The sequence below is a fragment of the Eptatretus burgeri genome, chromosome 8 (genome assembly GCF_056783735.1).
Source record: "Eptatretus burgeri isolate ZD-2024b chromosome 8, Ebu_testis_v1, whole genome shotgun sequence".
Lineage (NCBI taxonomy): Eukaryota > Metazoa > Chordata > Myxini > Myxiniformes > Myxinidae > Eptatretus > Eptatretus burgeri.
Genome location: NC_140968.1, coordinates 65090523 through 65106348, shown reverse-complemented (window position 1 = coordinate 65106348; position 15826 = coordinate 65090523). Strand labels below are relative to the sequence as shown.

The window sequence follows — 15826 nt, the reverse complement described above, 5'->3', positions numbered from 1 at the left end:
GTCTCTTCCAAAGCTTCAACTTCCCCTCTTCGCCCTGTTCTTCTTCTTCAAAATCTTGTGTTCAATTCGACCTTTCTTTCATCCCATGGATAAAAATTCCATCTGTTACAACGTTTCCTTCCTCCACTCTGTTGATTATTCTGCACTACATCCATCTTGTGACATATCAAAATTAATCTGTGACCTCCAATTTTTTTAATCCCTCCAATATTTAAATTTTTTTTAAATTAATTTTTTTTTGCTTCCAATTCCAGTGCATATTCATCCCACCTCCTGAAATCTACCTCCAAACTCCTTTCCTGTTATCCACCGTACCCTGGCATGCTAACAGTTCCCATTCTGATATCCCAAACTGTATGGTGTTCAAATGTCTCGCACTCTCATTCAGCACACTGCTCAATATCTCCAACACACTTTCTTTCCTCTCATCACATCTCCCCCTCTTCCCACCCCCTCAAATGTCCCCCCCACCTACTCCCACCTCAACCATACCATTACCCAGTCTCCTCCTCCCCACTAACCACCCCTCTCTTCCCCCTCCTCCATGACCCTGGTTTCTCTCATCCTCTCAAAGCTTTCCTCTCACCCCTTCCTCTCAATTCAGCTGCCTACTCCCTCTTCAAAGCAAACTTCACTCTCTTACACCACAAGCTTCCCCTCATCATTTTCAAAAGGTTCCCCCACACCTTTTCCCCTAAATTGTGCAAAGCTCTCTCTTAATTCCCCCCTCTCACCCTTCTCTGCCAACCCCCCGTTGCCTCTCACCTTCAAATCTTCTTTCTCAATCCCTCTTCTCAAAGCTGCCTGTCCGTCTTCCCAACTTTTCCATTTTTGTTCCTCCCCCTACCCGCTCCCATCTCCACAATACTTCTACGCAGTCTCATCCTTCCATCTCCCCATCTCCCCTCTCCCTCAAAGCTACACTTTCACCCCTCCCTCGCAAATTAGCCCCCTTCTCCCTCTTCAAAGCAAACTTCTCTCTCTTCCCCCTCACCTTTCTCAAAAGTGTCCCCCACGCCTTTCTCCCTCAATGCTTTTCCCCTCACCCCTCCCCTTCCAATGTTACCTCTCACTTCCCCTTCTCAAAACTGGTCCCCCTTCACATCTGCAAAGCTGCCTCCTTCCCCCAACCTCTATCTTCCAGCCCATTCCTCCATCTCCTCCAATCTCCCATTTCCCTCCCCCCCTCTCTTATTACTCCCACTGCTATTCATCCCTTCACCACCTAGTTGTTTGCCAACCTTCCCATCTGACCCTTTCCACAAGCTCTTCTACAATCTGTCTTCAATGGTCAACAACTCTCACTACCTCCACCTTTCCTCCCTCACACTACCATCCTCCTACTCTCCCTCCCCTTCACCCAAAGCCTCCTCCTCTCCCTCCACCTCAACAGTGTGGACCTCAAACATCCAGGGCCTTTGCTCTCACCTGACTGATCTCTCCGTACATATTACCACTGACAAACCAGCCATAATCTGCTTAACAGAAACACATTGCGTCTCGTGGTTAAATTGTTGGTGTTAGTGGTTGATTAGCGACCTGCCGTGACACGGGCTTATTTGTGAGCGACAACCTCGATTCCCTGTGAGTCGGGGGACAACTGGAAAGACCCTAGTAGGACCCGCATGAACCTGGATCCGCAACAATATCATGTCCACATTTTTGTTTTCGATTAGATCAAAATGACAAATTTTTATGAGAACAAAAGTGGTTTGGAAACAATTATAAATCATTATTCTTGTTCAAGAACAATATAATCTCCACAATTTTGAGTTTTGTAACATTCCTTTTTGCTGATGTAAACTACCCCCCCCCATCCCCCCCTTTGCTCAGCATGAACAGAAGTTTGAGGATCCTAAAGGTATTTCCGACCAGTTTGTGAAGCTTGAGAAATGATGATTCATTCACTTTTGTGTTTTTTTTTTATGGATAAGCACTACAAAAAACAAAAACAGTGCCCACTTGTACCATGAATCACAAAGAATCAAATATTCAAATGAGAAAATTATAATAATAAAAGAAAAAACAAGGTGATAGAATCATACATACAAAACAACATTATCATAATTATACTGTATTCGACTTTAAGATATTTATGTGCTCTCGAGCAGAAAGCATCGATCCTGGATGTTGTTGGGTGACCTACAGTGGCATCTGGTAAACTGTTCCACACTGGTATTATTGCTGGCATATCGGAGCGGTCATACTGAACAAGTGACCAGTGATCTGTGGAATTATTCATTGAATTTAAAATAATGTAAAAATGCAAGTTAACTTGGTTTGGTGCTTTGAGAAAAAATTTAAAAAATATATGCTGGGAAAACTCGGAGAGGGCCGAATACACACATTCCTCTGGAGTCAAAAACAACCTTGCAAAACTTTATCGATCTGATGACCATCTGAAACAGCAAGAAGAATGACCATCTATCCCCCCCCCACACCCCCTCCCAGGGCTATAAGCAAGCTCCAAAAGAGACCAATTACCCTTCTATGTTACAATTTTGAAGTCCACAAAGTTCCATCTGTTATGTTGACACACCCTGGTAAAACTGCATATATACACTCAATATTATTTGTAAAATTAAGTCTTCAGATTGCAACGATGTAGCAGGCTGGGGCCTTCCACTTGTCCACAAGAGTGTCTTTTATTTCACTGAATAAACAGCTTGTATTGAACTAAAGTTTTTTTCTGTCTAAAGGTGGCTAAAATTGCTTCCACAGAGCACACTCAGTCTTGCCAGTGAGACACAGCACAGCAAAGCTTCCAAAGGAAGCACTTGCTCTGGTGAACCTTGATGGAATCCATGATGGAGGTTGCATGGTCTTCAGAAGTGCTGGAACTTCTTTTGTGTGCAGTCTGTACATTAGACGCAGACTTACTATTCTCCTGTGTGGTAGGGGATTGATATTCAATTGCTGTGGAGGGGCCTTGATACATACAGCATGACGTCGCACATCATCCAGCTTTTTAAGATACATGGCACTTGAAGACATCCAAACGAGGGGAGCATATTCCATTGTGCTCCAGACAACGGGTTTGTACACTTGGGCTTGGCCAAGTGGATCGAAGTATGGAACAATACTGCGAAGGGCACTCATTCTTTGTCTAGCTCTAACGGCGATGGAGTTCACGTGAGACTGGAAACCCAAGCTCCAGGAGAAACTGACTACAAGTATGTCAAATTAGTGTACATGCTGCAAGGGCTTGCCACATAATGAAGAACTGGAGGATGCTTAAATGGTCGTCATCTTCTGAGACATACCCTTACATTTCTTGGAAGCAAACAGGACATTCCATTTCTGTCCCCACTCGTAGATCTTCACTCAGATAAAGGGTGGCATTCACTTCATCCATCAGGCAGTAGATGGTACCATCATCAGCATAGAGGCAGGTAGGGTTATGCATGTTGTTGCACAGATCGTTATTGTAGAAGAGAAACAAGGTGGGCCCAAGAATTGATCCTTGAGGTACTGATGCATCAATCGGAATTGGTTTAGATGTTTCGATGGCCATTAACCACACCTGGAAACATCTGTCCATCAACTATCTGAATAACCACTGCAACAGCTGCCCTCCAACTCCATCAGCAACCATCTTGATCAAATGCAGCTTTGATGTCAAGTGCTACAATTGTACCTGCCTGACGTCTGTTGATACAAGACATCCACTCATGACTCATATGTGAATAAATCAGAGGCTGATGACCAGGATGGAAGCCAAAATGATCTTCGCTGATGAGGTCATTTCCAATGAGATGTTCCTCTCCATGTTGATCTCCATGTTGGTGTTGATGAATCTCTCCATAACCTTGCTGATGCAGCGTAGGAGACTAATGGGCCTATTATTGTCTGGAACAGAACAAGAGTTCTTCTTATGTACTGGCACTACATTGCCTATCTTCCAGGAGAAAGGGAAGTGGCCATGGCAAAAGGAGAAATGAAACAGTTTGGGAAAAGGTAGGGCAAGGGCTGATGCACACTCTTTCAGAACTATTTCCAATTCCGTTAGTTCCGGATGCCTAATTTACTCTCCACCAGAGCAGAGGATCACTAGCCCTCGTGATGTTGTCTTCCTCCAAGTATCTCTCCATTTCAACAATGGCATCTGCCTGCAATGGAGTTGTGTGCTTTTTTGCTGACATTTCCACTATTGCAGCCTCAAAAAGCTCCAGAACTTTAATGGCATCCTTCAAAATTTCCACATTTTCATCACTCAAGGCCAAATGTATTTTACAGAGTCGCCAAGTGTTGTTGAAACAGGGATATGTTGTTCGACGATACGTTTGACCGTGTAATATGTGGAATTCCATCAAGTTTTGATGTCCTTTTTCAGCGTTGTTGAAGCCATTGAGTTTTGACTTTGGATCTCAGTCAACCTGTCCATGGCTTTCATGCTGTGGTGGAAGTGGCTCACCAGAATGCTGACTTTTAGTTGCAGAATTTTTAGAGTTTCTATTCCCTTAATTGCATCCTTGACAATGAAGTTCAGAGTTTGAGCATAATGTAACCAAGTTACGTATGGGCTCTCCACTTAAGTTCTGCTCTGTGTCTCTGTTCTGTTGACTGCACATACATGCCACACAAATTACACCAGCTCAGTCCCCTGTTTTATACATTACAGGTCGCACCCTCACAAACACCCTACATATAATATCTTCCCTTGTGAATAAAACCATTACTACACATACGTGTCACACAATATTTGCTTGCTTGCATGCGTGCCCCACCCCCCAACCCCACAGTGTTCCTACTGTTTAAATAAACCCGTACATGTTTGTTTCAACTTGCTCACTTTTTTCCCATATTTGTCAAACATAGTCTGCACCATTAGATAGACGGGAAGTTAAGGCCCATTGTTTGGCTCCATAACTAGCAAGTGCGTTCCCACGGTTCTGCTCAGCCATATCAATAAATTGAGATTCATATCATATCCATATCAGCAGAGGCAGATTCACAAGATGAAGTTACCAAACAGGAACACAATGACTTGGCGAAGAGGACATGTCAAAAAAAGAAACCAATCAAACCGAGAGTGGTCAACAATCAAAAGCAGCAAAGACAAATCCGGAATAGTTTGCGAAACTCGGAAAGTGGATCACTTGGAGACCTGAGACAAACCTACCAAACCCACAGAATATGAAACGGTATTTGGCAAAGTAAAGGAAACCGTCATATTTTCATTGATTTCGAGAAAGCATATATGATCAAATCCAAAGAGCAGTTTTTGAATTGCTTCTCAGAAGGCAACTCTTGCCTGAACAAATGGCAAAGGTATATCGTCATGGGAATGATTATATATATATATATATATATATATATATATATATATATATATATATATATATATATATCACAAACAATGTTAAAAACCAGCTTGGGATGCACTGAAATGTTTGAAGTCAAGTTACGATTACACAAGAGATCAGTTCAAGTCCTCCACTATTTGTAATCATGATGGAAGAATTGATGAAGAATGAAAGGTTAGAATTCCCATGTGTTATTATTTGCCGATTACTTGATATTGAATGCTGAAAGTGAAATAGCAGTGAAAGAGATGTTTCAAAAATGGACTGGAGTGAAGCCGATGATGCAACATCACAAACACCCACGCTTCCCAGTTTCCCAAGCAATAATTTTTAACTTTAATGTTTGGCATCATTTAACATGAAGATAGTTTTAAAAGTTATCTCCGATATGAAAAGCACTTTCCAAATATAGTGTTGAACACCTGACGGATCTCCATCATACGTAGTCCGTAGATCAGAGGGTTACAAAACGACGGCATCACAAACAGCATCAAGTCAAAAATAGCTTGCAGGTAATTCGAGATCGAATAATTTTTTCCAATGCGAAGGAAAATGAAATAAAATAAAGCAGGCATGAAAAATGCCAATAGGCAGATGAAATGCGTCACACACGTGTGCAGAGCTTTGTTGATGCTATCTGAATGTTGTCTCTGCCGCAGACAAATCCACAGAATGCAAGCGTAACTCCATGCAATGATTACGAGAGACACACCTGTGCATAATAGCGTAATGATGGTCCCGTAAACACTGTTATACGTTGTGTCATCACAAGCAAGCTTGAACAAACCGACGTGGCTGCAGAAAGAGTTTGGCAACAGTTTTTGCTCACAAAACGTTAACGGAAGCAAAAGGAAAACAAACCCCAAAACCATCAATATTGCAGAGGATATCACAAGAACATTTACCTTGTGGACTCTGCTGTTTGTTATGAGAACATTGTAACGGAGTGGGTAATGGATAGCCACGTAGCGATCAATGGCCATTAAAGCAAACAGGTATGTTTGGAAAGTTGCGTAAAAATGAAGGAAGAACACTTGAACCACACAGATGGGAAATGATATCACATTTGTCAAAACCAGGCTGTACAGAGCACGAGGGACAGTTGCTGAGCTGCCGACAATGTCGATCGTTGCTAGATTGCACAGAAAGATGTAGACGGGTTTGTGCAGTTGCCTTTCCATTATGATGAGCATGATCAGAGTCAGGTTTTCTATTAGGATGAATAAATATACAAGGAAAAAGGCAATGAAAGTCCAGAGGCGATGGTTGTTCTTCTCAAGGTATGTCTGAAGGAGAAATATGTCAGGATGTAGAGACTGGTTGTTTGCACTCTTGCCATTGTCCTCCATAAGTTATGTCTAATGGAGTGAAAAGCAAATATGATGCAAGAATATAATCTGCAGCTGAACGTAAGCCAAATGTAAGATAATGCCAGCATGTTGGGGATTTATTTGGCAACCGTCTCCACCTTTCATCGCAGAATAATAATCCCATGTGGATTGAAAATGAAGTTCCATTTCGGTTTTGGTCACCAGAGGGCAATTGCATGCAACTATTTTGATTATTACCTCTCCTGTTGATTGTGCTTCATTAAAATCTGGTCAGTTTCTTTGAAAAAAAAAATAATCCTTGATTACATTGAACATCTCATTTACCTGAAATGTCAGAATCACTTTCTAATGTATAAAGTCCTGTTTCCTTCAGCTGCTCCTCGTCGCTTCGTCTAACTCGGACTACAATCAATTTAGTAACCCTATGTTGTACCCTCTCTGGCAGCGATATCCTTTCTCAGATGTGGTAACCAAAACTGCACACCCACTATTCGAGATGAGGCCTCACTCAATTCCGACACAGTGCAAACACTTCCTTTGATTTATCATTTTTCTCGCTTCAAATAAAATCTAAGACCCTGATAGCTTAACTGATAAATACTTATTTTGCTCCAATATTTTGCAAAAGGAGAACGATTCTGTAATCATTGTTTGTTCCAATGTGTAATTTGTCATTCTTAAAGAGAAAATATTTAAATTTCAAACTTTCTCAAGGTATGTTTCAATGAGTTCAGATCTGAATATATGAGATATGCAAGGAATATTTATTTCATCCAACATCACTTTTCCTGTGATGGATTATAACGTGGGTATTTGTCTTTCGTGATGGTCATCACACGAAAATACGCAATTTAGTGTCTTTTTGTTTGCATGTCTGTGGCCAATGCATTTCTCATTACTTATGCAATCTCAAACAAACTTGGCAGGGGTACTGAGAGTCATAAGACGAGGGTTCCAGCTGTTTGGTTGTTCACCCCGCACTCTCTCCCACTCTAGTTCCGAAGCTGGGGCCGATGCAAATTCTCCACAGAATTGTACCATGTCGCACCGTTCCCAGTGGGGGTGGAAGAGGGTATCACGAATGACTCTTCAGAACCCTTAATTGATTTGCACATATGAGGCCTTCACCTTATTTTTGCACTTGCTTCAACTTTGTTGCTTTTGACTCCACGACAAAAAAATCTGGAGAAATTCCCATATTTTATTGCCTTTTCCAGTCATGGAAAAATGCAATGTTAAGATGTATAGATGGCAGCTTGAACGTCTTTTCATGTTATGGGATTTTCCATGGCAACTTCCAATACCAGACGTATCTAGAAAGATCAATCAGACGTTGTAGACCCTTGCCAGGACTTGTTTTTTGTCGCAGCTAAATGGAAGGGTGTATTAAATGAAAGGTCGAAATGGTCTAGTTGTGAAGGTGTAAAAGTTAAAGGTTTGAAAAGTTGTAAATTGCAAGCTTGCAAATGGTCTGAAGTTACGAAAGAGTTTTGAAAGGTCGAAGTGGTCGAATGGGTGTAATTCAAGGTCAGAATTGTGTAAAGGGTCTGAAAACATCTGAAAGGGGGTCACAGGGGTGGATACAGATTTGTTTTTAGGGAGGGGGGGTTCACTTAAGGTTAAGATGTTCTCATGTGACATATCCCACCAAGCCTTATTCAAGTCAATGTAATCGTCGAGGAAAAACCAGTTAATTTATCCAGAGCTGGCGGTGTCTGACCATAAATTTACATTCTCCACAGAAATTTTTTGGAATATCGAGCTGATTGACCAAAAGGCCTCAGGACTGTCATGAACTAATTCTAAAGAAAAGATGAAGATTTTGGAATCTCTGGGACAGATCTTTACAACAACAATGTAAATTCACAAAATGTTTCCAATACAAATCAATGAAAATATCGAACTGACAAGTACAAAATGTGGCGAAATGTCCCCGAACACGAAACCTAAACTCGTCATTGTGGATCATCAGATCATTAATTATAATAATGGACGATGTAGCAACTGAAACTTTGAATTACTTGGTGAAATAGTTCAGGATTTTACTCTACTTTGCTGCAGGACACGATCCCGAAAATGTTGCCTTTCTCTTTGGAGCCAGAACTAAACATTGAGTCATGGGGATTAACACAGAACTCGTGGAGAAAAGTATCGTGGCTCAGATTACTTACAGAGTGAAAGCAAAAGACGTGCGATTGCCGATTATCCAGTGATATCTCCCACGACGATCATGTGATATAATTGTAAGGGTGGAGGGGAGGGGGTTCATGTGCACCCAGTGAACCCTGCCTCGATCCACCATTGGGTCTAATGGGTATTGAAAGGTGTAAAGGTCTGAAGGCCTAAAGGGTCCAAAGCGTAGAGAAGAGCCGAAGGTGTGTTGGGTGTCTTAGGGGTTCTAAAGGATCAAATGTGGTATGTAGGGTTTTAGGGGTCTAAAGAGTCAAATAGGATCGAGAGGTTTTAAAGAGTCTAATGTGGTCTGTCGGGTTTAGAGGTTTATAGAGTCCACAGGGTCTTCTGGGTCTAAAGGTTTTTAAGGATTTTAGAGTTCTCAAGGTTCTTCGGGTTTTATATTGTCTTTGGGGTCGAAAGGGATCTTAAGGGTCCATAGGGTTTTCAAGGTTTTAAATGATCTTAGGGCTCTGAAAATGGTCTCTTCCAATGCTTCAACTTCCCCTCTTCGCCCTGTTCTTCTTCTTCAAAATCTTGTGTTCAATTCGACCTTTCTTTCATCCCATGGATAAAAATTCCATCTGTTACAACGTTTCCTTCCTCCACTCTGTTAATTATTCTGCACTACATCCATCTTGTGATGTATCAAAATTAATCTGTGACCTCCAATTTTTTTAATCGCTCCAATATTTAAATTTTTTTTAAATTAATTTTTTTTTGCTTCCAATTCCAGTGCATATTCATCCCACCTCCTGAAATCTACCTCCAAACTCCTTTCCTGTTATCCACTGTACCCTGACATGCTCACAGTTCCCATTCTGATATCCCAAACTGTATGGTGTTCAAATGTCTCGCACTCTCATTCAGCACACTGCTCAATATCTCCAACACACTTTCTTTCCTCTCATCACATCTCCCCCTCTTCCCACCCCCTCAAATGCCCCCCCCGCCTACTCCCACCTCTACCACACCATTACCCAGTCTCCTCCTCCCCCACGAACCACTCCTCTCTTCCCCCCCTCCTCCATGACCGTGGTTTCTCTCATCCTCTCACCTCCCTCTCAAAGCTTTCCTCTCACCCCTCCCTCTCAATTCAGCTGCCTACTCCCTCTTCAAAGCAAACTTCACTCTCTTACACCACAAGCTTCCCCTCATCATTTTCAAAAGCTTCCCCCACACCTTTTTCCCTCAATTGTGCAAACCTCTCTCTTAATGCCCCCCTCTCACCCTTCTCTGCCAAAACCCCCCCTTGCCCCTCCCCTTCAAATCTCCTTTCTCACTCCCTCTTCTCAAAGCTGCCTCTCCCTCTTCCCAACCTTTCCATTTTTGTTCCTCCCCCTACCCGCTCCCATCTCCACAATACTTCTACCCACTCTCATTCTTCCCCTCTCCCCACCCATCCCTTCTCCCTCCTCCCCTATGGCCATTCCTGCTCTCACCATCTCCCCTCTCCCTCAAAGCTACACTTTCACCCCTCCTCACAAATCAGCCCCCTTCTCCCTCTTCAAAGCAAACTTCTCTCTCTTCCCCCTCACCTTTCTCAAAAGCACCCCGCCACACCTTTCTCCCTCAATGATTTTCCCCTCACCCCTCCCTTTCAAATTTTACCTCTCACTTCCCCTTCTCAAAACTGGCCCCCCTTCACATCTGCAAAGCTGCCTCCTTCCCCCAACCTCTTTCTTCCAGCCCATTCCTCCATCTCTTCCAGTCTCCCATTTCCCTTCCCCCCCTCTCTTATTACTCCCACTGCTATTCATCCCTTCACCACCTAGTTGTTTGCCAACCTTCCCATCTGACCCTTTCCACAAGCTCTTCTACAATCTGTCTTCAATGGTCAACAACTCTCACTACCTCCACCTTTCCTCCCTCACACTACCATCCTCCAACTCTCCCCTCTCCTTCACCCAAAGCCTCCTCCTCTCCCTCCTCCTCAACAGTGTGGACCTCAAACATCCATGGCCTTTGCTCTCACCTGACTGATCTCTCCATACAGATTACCACTGACAAACCAGCCATAATCTGCTTAACAGAAACACATTGCGTCTCGTGGTTAAATTGTTGGTGTTAGTGGTTGATTAGCGACCTGCCGTGACACGGGCTTATTTGTGAGCGACAACCTCGATTCCCTGTGAGTCGGGGGACAACTGGAGAGACCCTAGTAGGACCCGCAACAATATCATGTCCACATTTTTGTTTTCGATTAGATCAAAATGACAAATTTTTATGAGAACAAAAGTGGTTTGGAAACAATTATAAATCATTATTCTTGTTCAAGAACAATATAATCTCCACATTTTTGAGTTTTGTAACATTCCTTTTTGCTGATGTAAACTACCCCCACTCCCCATCCCCCGCTTTGCTCAGCATGAACAGAAGTTCCAGGATCACAAAGGTATTTCCGACCAGTTTGTGAAGCTTGAGAAATGATGATTCATTCACTTTTGTGGTTTTTTTATGGATAAGCAATACAAAAAACAAAAACAGTGCCCACTTGTACCATGAATCACAGAGTATCAAAAATTCAAATGAGAAAATTATAATAATAAAAGAAAAACAAGGTGATAGAATCATACATACAAAACAACATTATCATAATTATACTGTATTCGACTTTAAGATATTTATGTGCTCTCGAGCAGAAAGCATCGATCCTGGATGTTGTTGGGTGACCTACAGTGGCATCTGGTAAACTGTTCCACACTGGTATTATTGCTGGCATATAGGAGCGGCCATACTGAACAAGTGACCAGTGATCTTTGGGATTATTCATTGAATTTAAAATAATGTAAAAATGCAAGTTAACTTGGTTTGGTGGTTTGAGAAAAAATTTAATAAATATATGCTTGGAAAACTCGGAGAGGGCCGAATACACACATTCCTCTGGAGTCAAAAACAACCTTGCAAAACTTTATCGATCTGATGACCATCTGAAACAGCAAGAAGAATGACCATCTATCCCCCCCCCACACCCCCTCCCAGGGCTATAAGCAAGCTCCAAAAGAGACCAATTCCCCTTCTATGTTACAATTTTGAAGTCCACAAAGTTCCATCTGTTATGTTGACACACCCTGGTAAAACTGTATATATACACTCAATATTATTTGTAAAATTAAGTCTTCAGATTGCAACGATGTAGCAGGCTGGGGCCTTCCACTTGTCCACAAGAGCGTCTTTTATTTCACTGAATGAACAGCTTGTATTGAACTAAAGTTTTTTTTTCTGTCTAAAGGTGGCTAAAATTGCTTCCACAGAGCACACTCAGTCTTGCCAGTGAGACACAGCACAGCAAAGCTTCCAAAGGAAGCACTTGCTCTGGTGAACCTTGATGGAATCCATGATGGAGGTTGCATGGTCTTCAGAAGTGCTGGAACTTCTTTTGTGTGCAGTCTGTACATTAGACGCAGACTTACTATTCTCCTGTGTGGTAGGGGATTGATATTCAATTGCTGTGGAGGGGCCTTGATACACACAGCATGACGTCGCACATCATCCAGCTTTTTAAGATACATGGCACTTGAAGACATCCAAACGAGGGGAGCACATTCCATTGTGCTCCAGACAACGGGTTTGTACACTTGGGTTTGGCCAAGTGGATCCAAGTATGGAACAATACTGCGAAGGGCACTCACTCTTTGTCCAGCTCTAACGGCGATGGAGTTCACATGAGACTGGAAACCCAAGTTCCAGGAGAAACTGACTACAAGTATGTCAAATTAGTGTACATGCTGCAAGGGCTTGCCACCTAATGAAGAACTGGAGGATGCTTAAATGGTCGTCATCTTCTGAGACATACCCTTACATTTCTTGGTAGCAAACAGGACATTCCATTTCTGTCCCCACTCGTAGATCTTCACTCAGATAAAGGGTGGCATTCACTTCATCCATCAGGCAGGAGATGGTACCATCATCAGCATAGAGGCAGGTTGGGTTATGCATGTTGTTGCACAGATCGTTATTGTAGAATAGAAACAAGGTGGGCACAATAATTGATCCTTGAGGTACTGATGCATCAATCGGAATTGGTTTAGATGTTTGGATGGCCATTTACCACACCTGGAAACATCTGTCCATCAACTGTCTGAATAACCACTGCAACAGCTACCCTCCAACTCCATCAGCAACCATCTTGACCAGCAAACCCTTGTGCCATACTTGATCAACTGCAGCTTTGATGTCAAGTGCTACAATTGTACCTGCCTGACGTCTGTTGATACAAGACATCCCCTCATGACTCATATGTGAATAAATCAGAGGCTGATGACCAGGATGGAAGCCAAAATGATCTTCACTGATGAGGTCATTTCCAATGAGATGTTCCTCTCCATGTTGGTGTTGATGAATCTCTCCATAACCTTGCTGATGCAGCGTAGGAGACTAATGGGCCTATAATTGTCTGGAAAAGAACAAGAGCTTTTCTTATGAACTGGCACTACATTGCCTATCTTCCAGGAGAAAGGGAAGTGGCCATGGCAAAAGGAGAAATGAAACAGTTTGGGAAAAGGTATGTCAAGGGCTGATGCACACTCTTTCAGAACTATTTCCAATTCCGTTAGTTCCGGATGCCTAATTTACTCTCCACCAGAGCAGAGGATCACTAGCCCTCGTGATTTTCCTCCAAGTATCTCTCCATTTCAACAATGGCATCTGCCCGCAATGGAGTTGTGTGCTTTTTTGCTGACATTTCCACTATTGCAGCCTCAAAAAGCTCCAGAACTTTAATGGCATCCTTCAAAATTTCCACATTTTCATCACTCAAGGCCAAATGTATTTTACAGAGTCGCCAAGTGTTGTTGAAACAGGGATATGTTGTTCGACGATACGTTTGACCGTGTAATATGTGGAATTCCATCAAGTTTTGATGTCCTTTTTCAGCGTTGTTGAAGCCATTGAGTTTTGACTTTGGATCTGTCAATCTGTCCATGGCTTTCATGCTGTGGTGGAAGTGGCTTACCAGAATGTGACTTTTAGTTGCAGAATTTTTCGAGTTTCTATTCCCTTCATTGCATCCTTGACAATGAAGTTCAGAGTTTGAGCATAATGTAACCAAGTTATGTATGGGCTCTCCACTTAAGTTCTGCTCTGTGTCTCTGTTCTGTTGACTGCACAAACATGCCACACAAATTACACCAGCTCCCTCCCCTGTTGTATACATTACAGGTCACACCCTCACAAATACCCTACATATCATCCCTTGTGAATAAAACCATTACTGCACATACATGTCACACAATATTTGCTTGCTTGCATGCGTGCCCCACCCCCCAACCCCACAGTGTTCCTACTGTTTAAATAAACCCGTACATATTTGTTTCAACTTGCTCACTTTTTTCCAATATTGGTCAAACATAGTCTGCAGCATTAGATAGACGGGAAGTTAAGGCCCATTGTTTGGCTCCATAACTAGCAAGTGCGTTCCCACGGTTCTGCTCAGCCATATCAATAAATTGACAGGTGCACGCTGAGGGTATGAACCTTAATTTGTCGGACTAAACCAACAGCCAGGTAAATGTTTAAAAAAACAGTGCACCCTGCCCGGCTTGGCCATTCCAATCGATGTTAGTAGTTGCTTCACATCCCAACGGACTGCTTACTTCTCCGAGACATGTCAGCCTGCAGGGCCGGAGGTTGGGAAGTGTCCGAGAAGTCCCCCTCATGTTGAATCTCGAACCTCAGTTCCGTAACACAAATATATAGTGTTAGTGTGAGAAATTTCTGATGTTAACACAAAGATTCAATGGCTCAGTTGGCTGTCATGACATAAGCAATGAGGTCATTCAGTTTGACTCCCTGGTTGAGTCAGATTTTTTTCACATTTGCCCCACACAATAATTTATTAATGTTTATTAAATACGAGAAGCACCTGGTCCCCATGGTAGCGGCCAAGGGGGTTATATTATTATCATTGGTGTCAGGGGGATGATGGGACAGGGTTTGATGAGGAAGATGATGGGAGAGGGTCATGGGGTGAAGGGATGCTCTGTTGGAGTAAACAAAGAAGGGGTGGGGATTGGCAAAAAGTAAATGATGTGGGGGAAGGTTCTCAAGTGAATGGGTTTCATACTGTAATCCTGGACTTAGAAAACTAATTTGGTTTGAGAACTTGAAGAGCAGAAAGACGAAGACAAATTGCATGATTGGCATGGCAAAAGGATAATCACTGTATGAACGTGATAGATCTCCCATTTAATTTTTCTTGTTAGCTCGACATTCGTGAAACATAGAAGAAGGGAAAATGAGGAAGCAGTTTGGGAGGACATTTGGAAGTGAAAGTGAGGGAAGATTAAATTTTATAAAAATTTGTCATTTAAAGGATTTGTGGAAACACAAAGAATTGGGAGCAGGAATAAAAAGGCGATTGGAGGAAAGAAACAGTTTATGACTGAATGACGCAAGGAATGAGATTAGATTGAGTGAAAAAAATACAGCTATAATGAGCGCAGAATGGAGAAAGAATAAATTTCGCTTGGAGTGAATGAATGAGAAAGCAGACCTGTTGAACACATGGAAGGCCGGATCAGCAGAGGCAGATTCACAAGATGAAGTCACCAAACAGGAAGACAATGACTTGGCGATGAGGACATGTCATAAATAAGAAACCAATCAAACCGAAAGTGGTCAACAATCAAAAGCAGCAAAGACAAATCCGGAACAGTTTGCGAAACTCGGAAAGTGAATCACTTGGAGACCTGAGACAAACCTACCAAACCCACAGAATATGAAACAGTAATTGGCAAAGTAAAGGAAACCATCATGTTTTCATTGATTTCGAGAAAGCAAAAATGATCAAGTCCAAAGAGCAGTTTTTGAATTGCTTCTCAGAAGGCAACTCTTGCCTGAACAAACGGCAAAGGTATATCGTCATGGGAATATATATATATATATATATATATATATATATATATATATATATATATATATATATATATATATATATATATATATACATATATATATATATATATATATATATATATATATATATATATATATCACAAACAATGTTAAAAACCAGCT

General features: G+C 42.0%; 1 protein-coding gene across 1 annotated transcript; it reads right to left on the bottom strand.

Moving 5' to 3' along the window:
- Window positions 1-3691: 3691 nt before the first annotated feature.
- LOC147021908 (olfactory receptor 51F2-like) lies at window positions 3692-15450 on the bottom strand. The gene is made up of 4 exons (XM_085890473.1): window positions 12612-15450; window positions 12223-12454; window positions 6019-6649; window positions 3692-3849 (listed from the first exon to the last, which is right to left on the bottom strand). Exons 1-4 carry the CDS (start codon window positions 12854-12856, stop codon window positions 3692-3694), a joined length of 1266 nt encoding a protein of 421 aa, XP_085746599.1. The 5' UTR covers window positions 12857-15450.
- Between the last annotated feature and the right edge of the window lie 376 nt (window positions 15451-15826).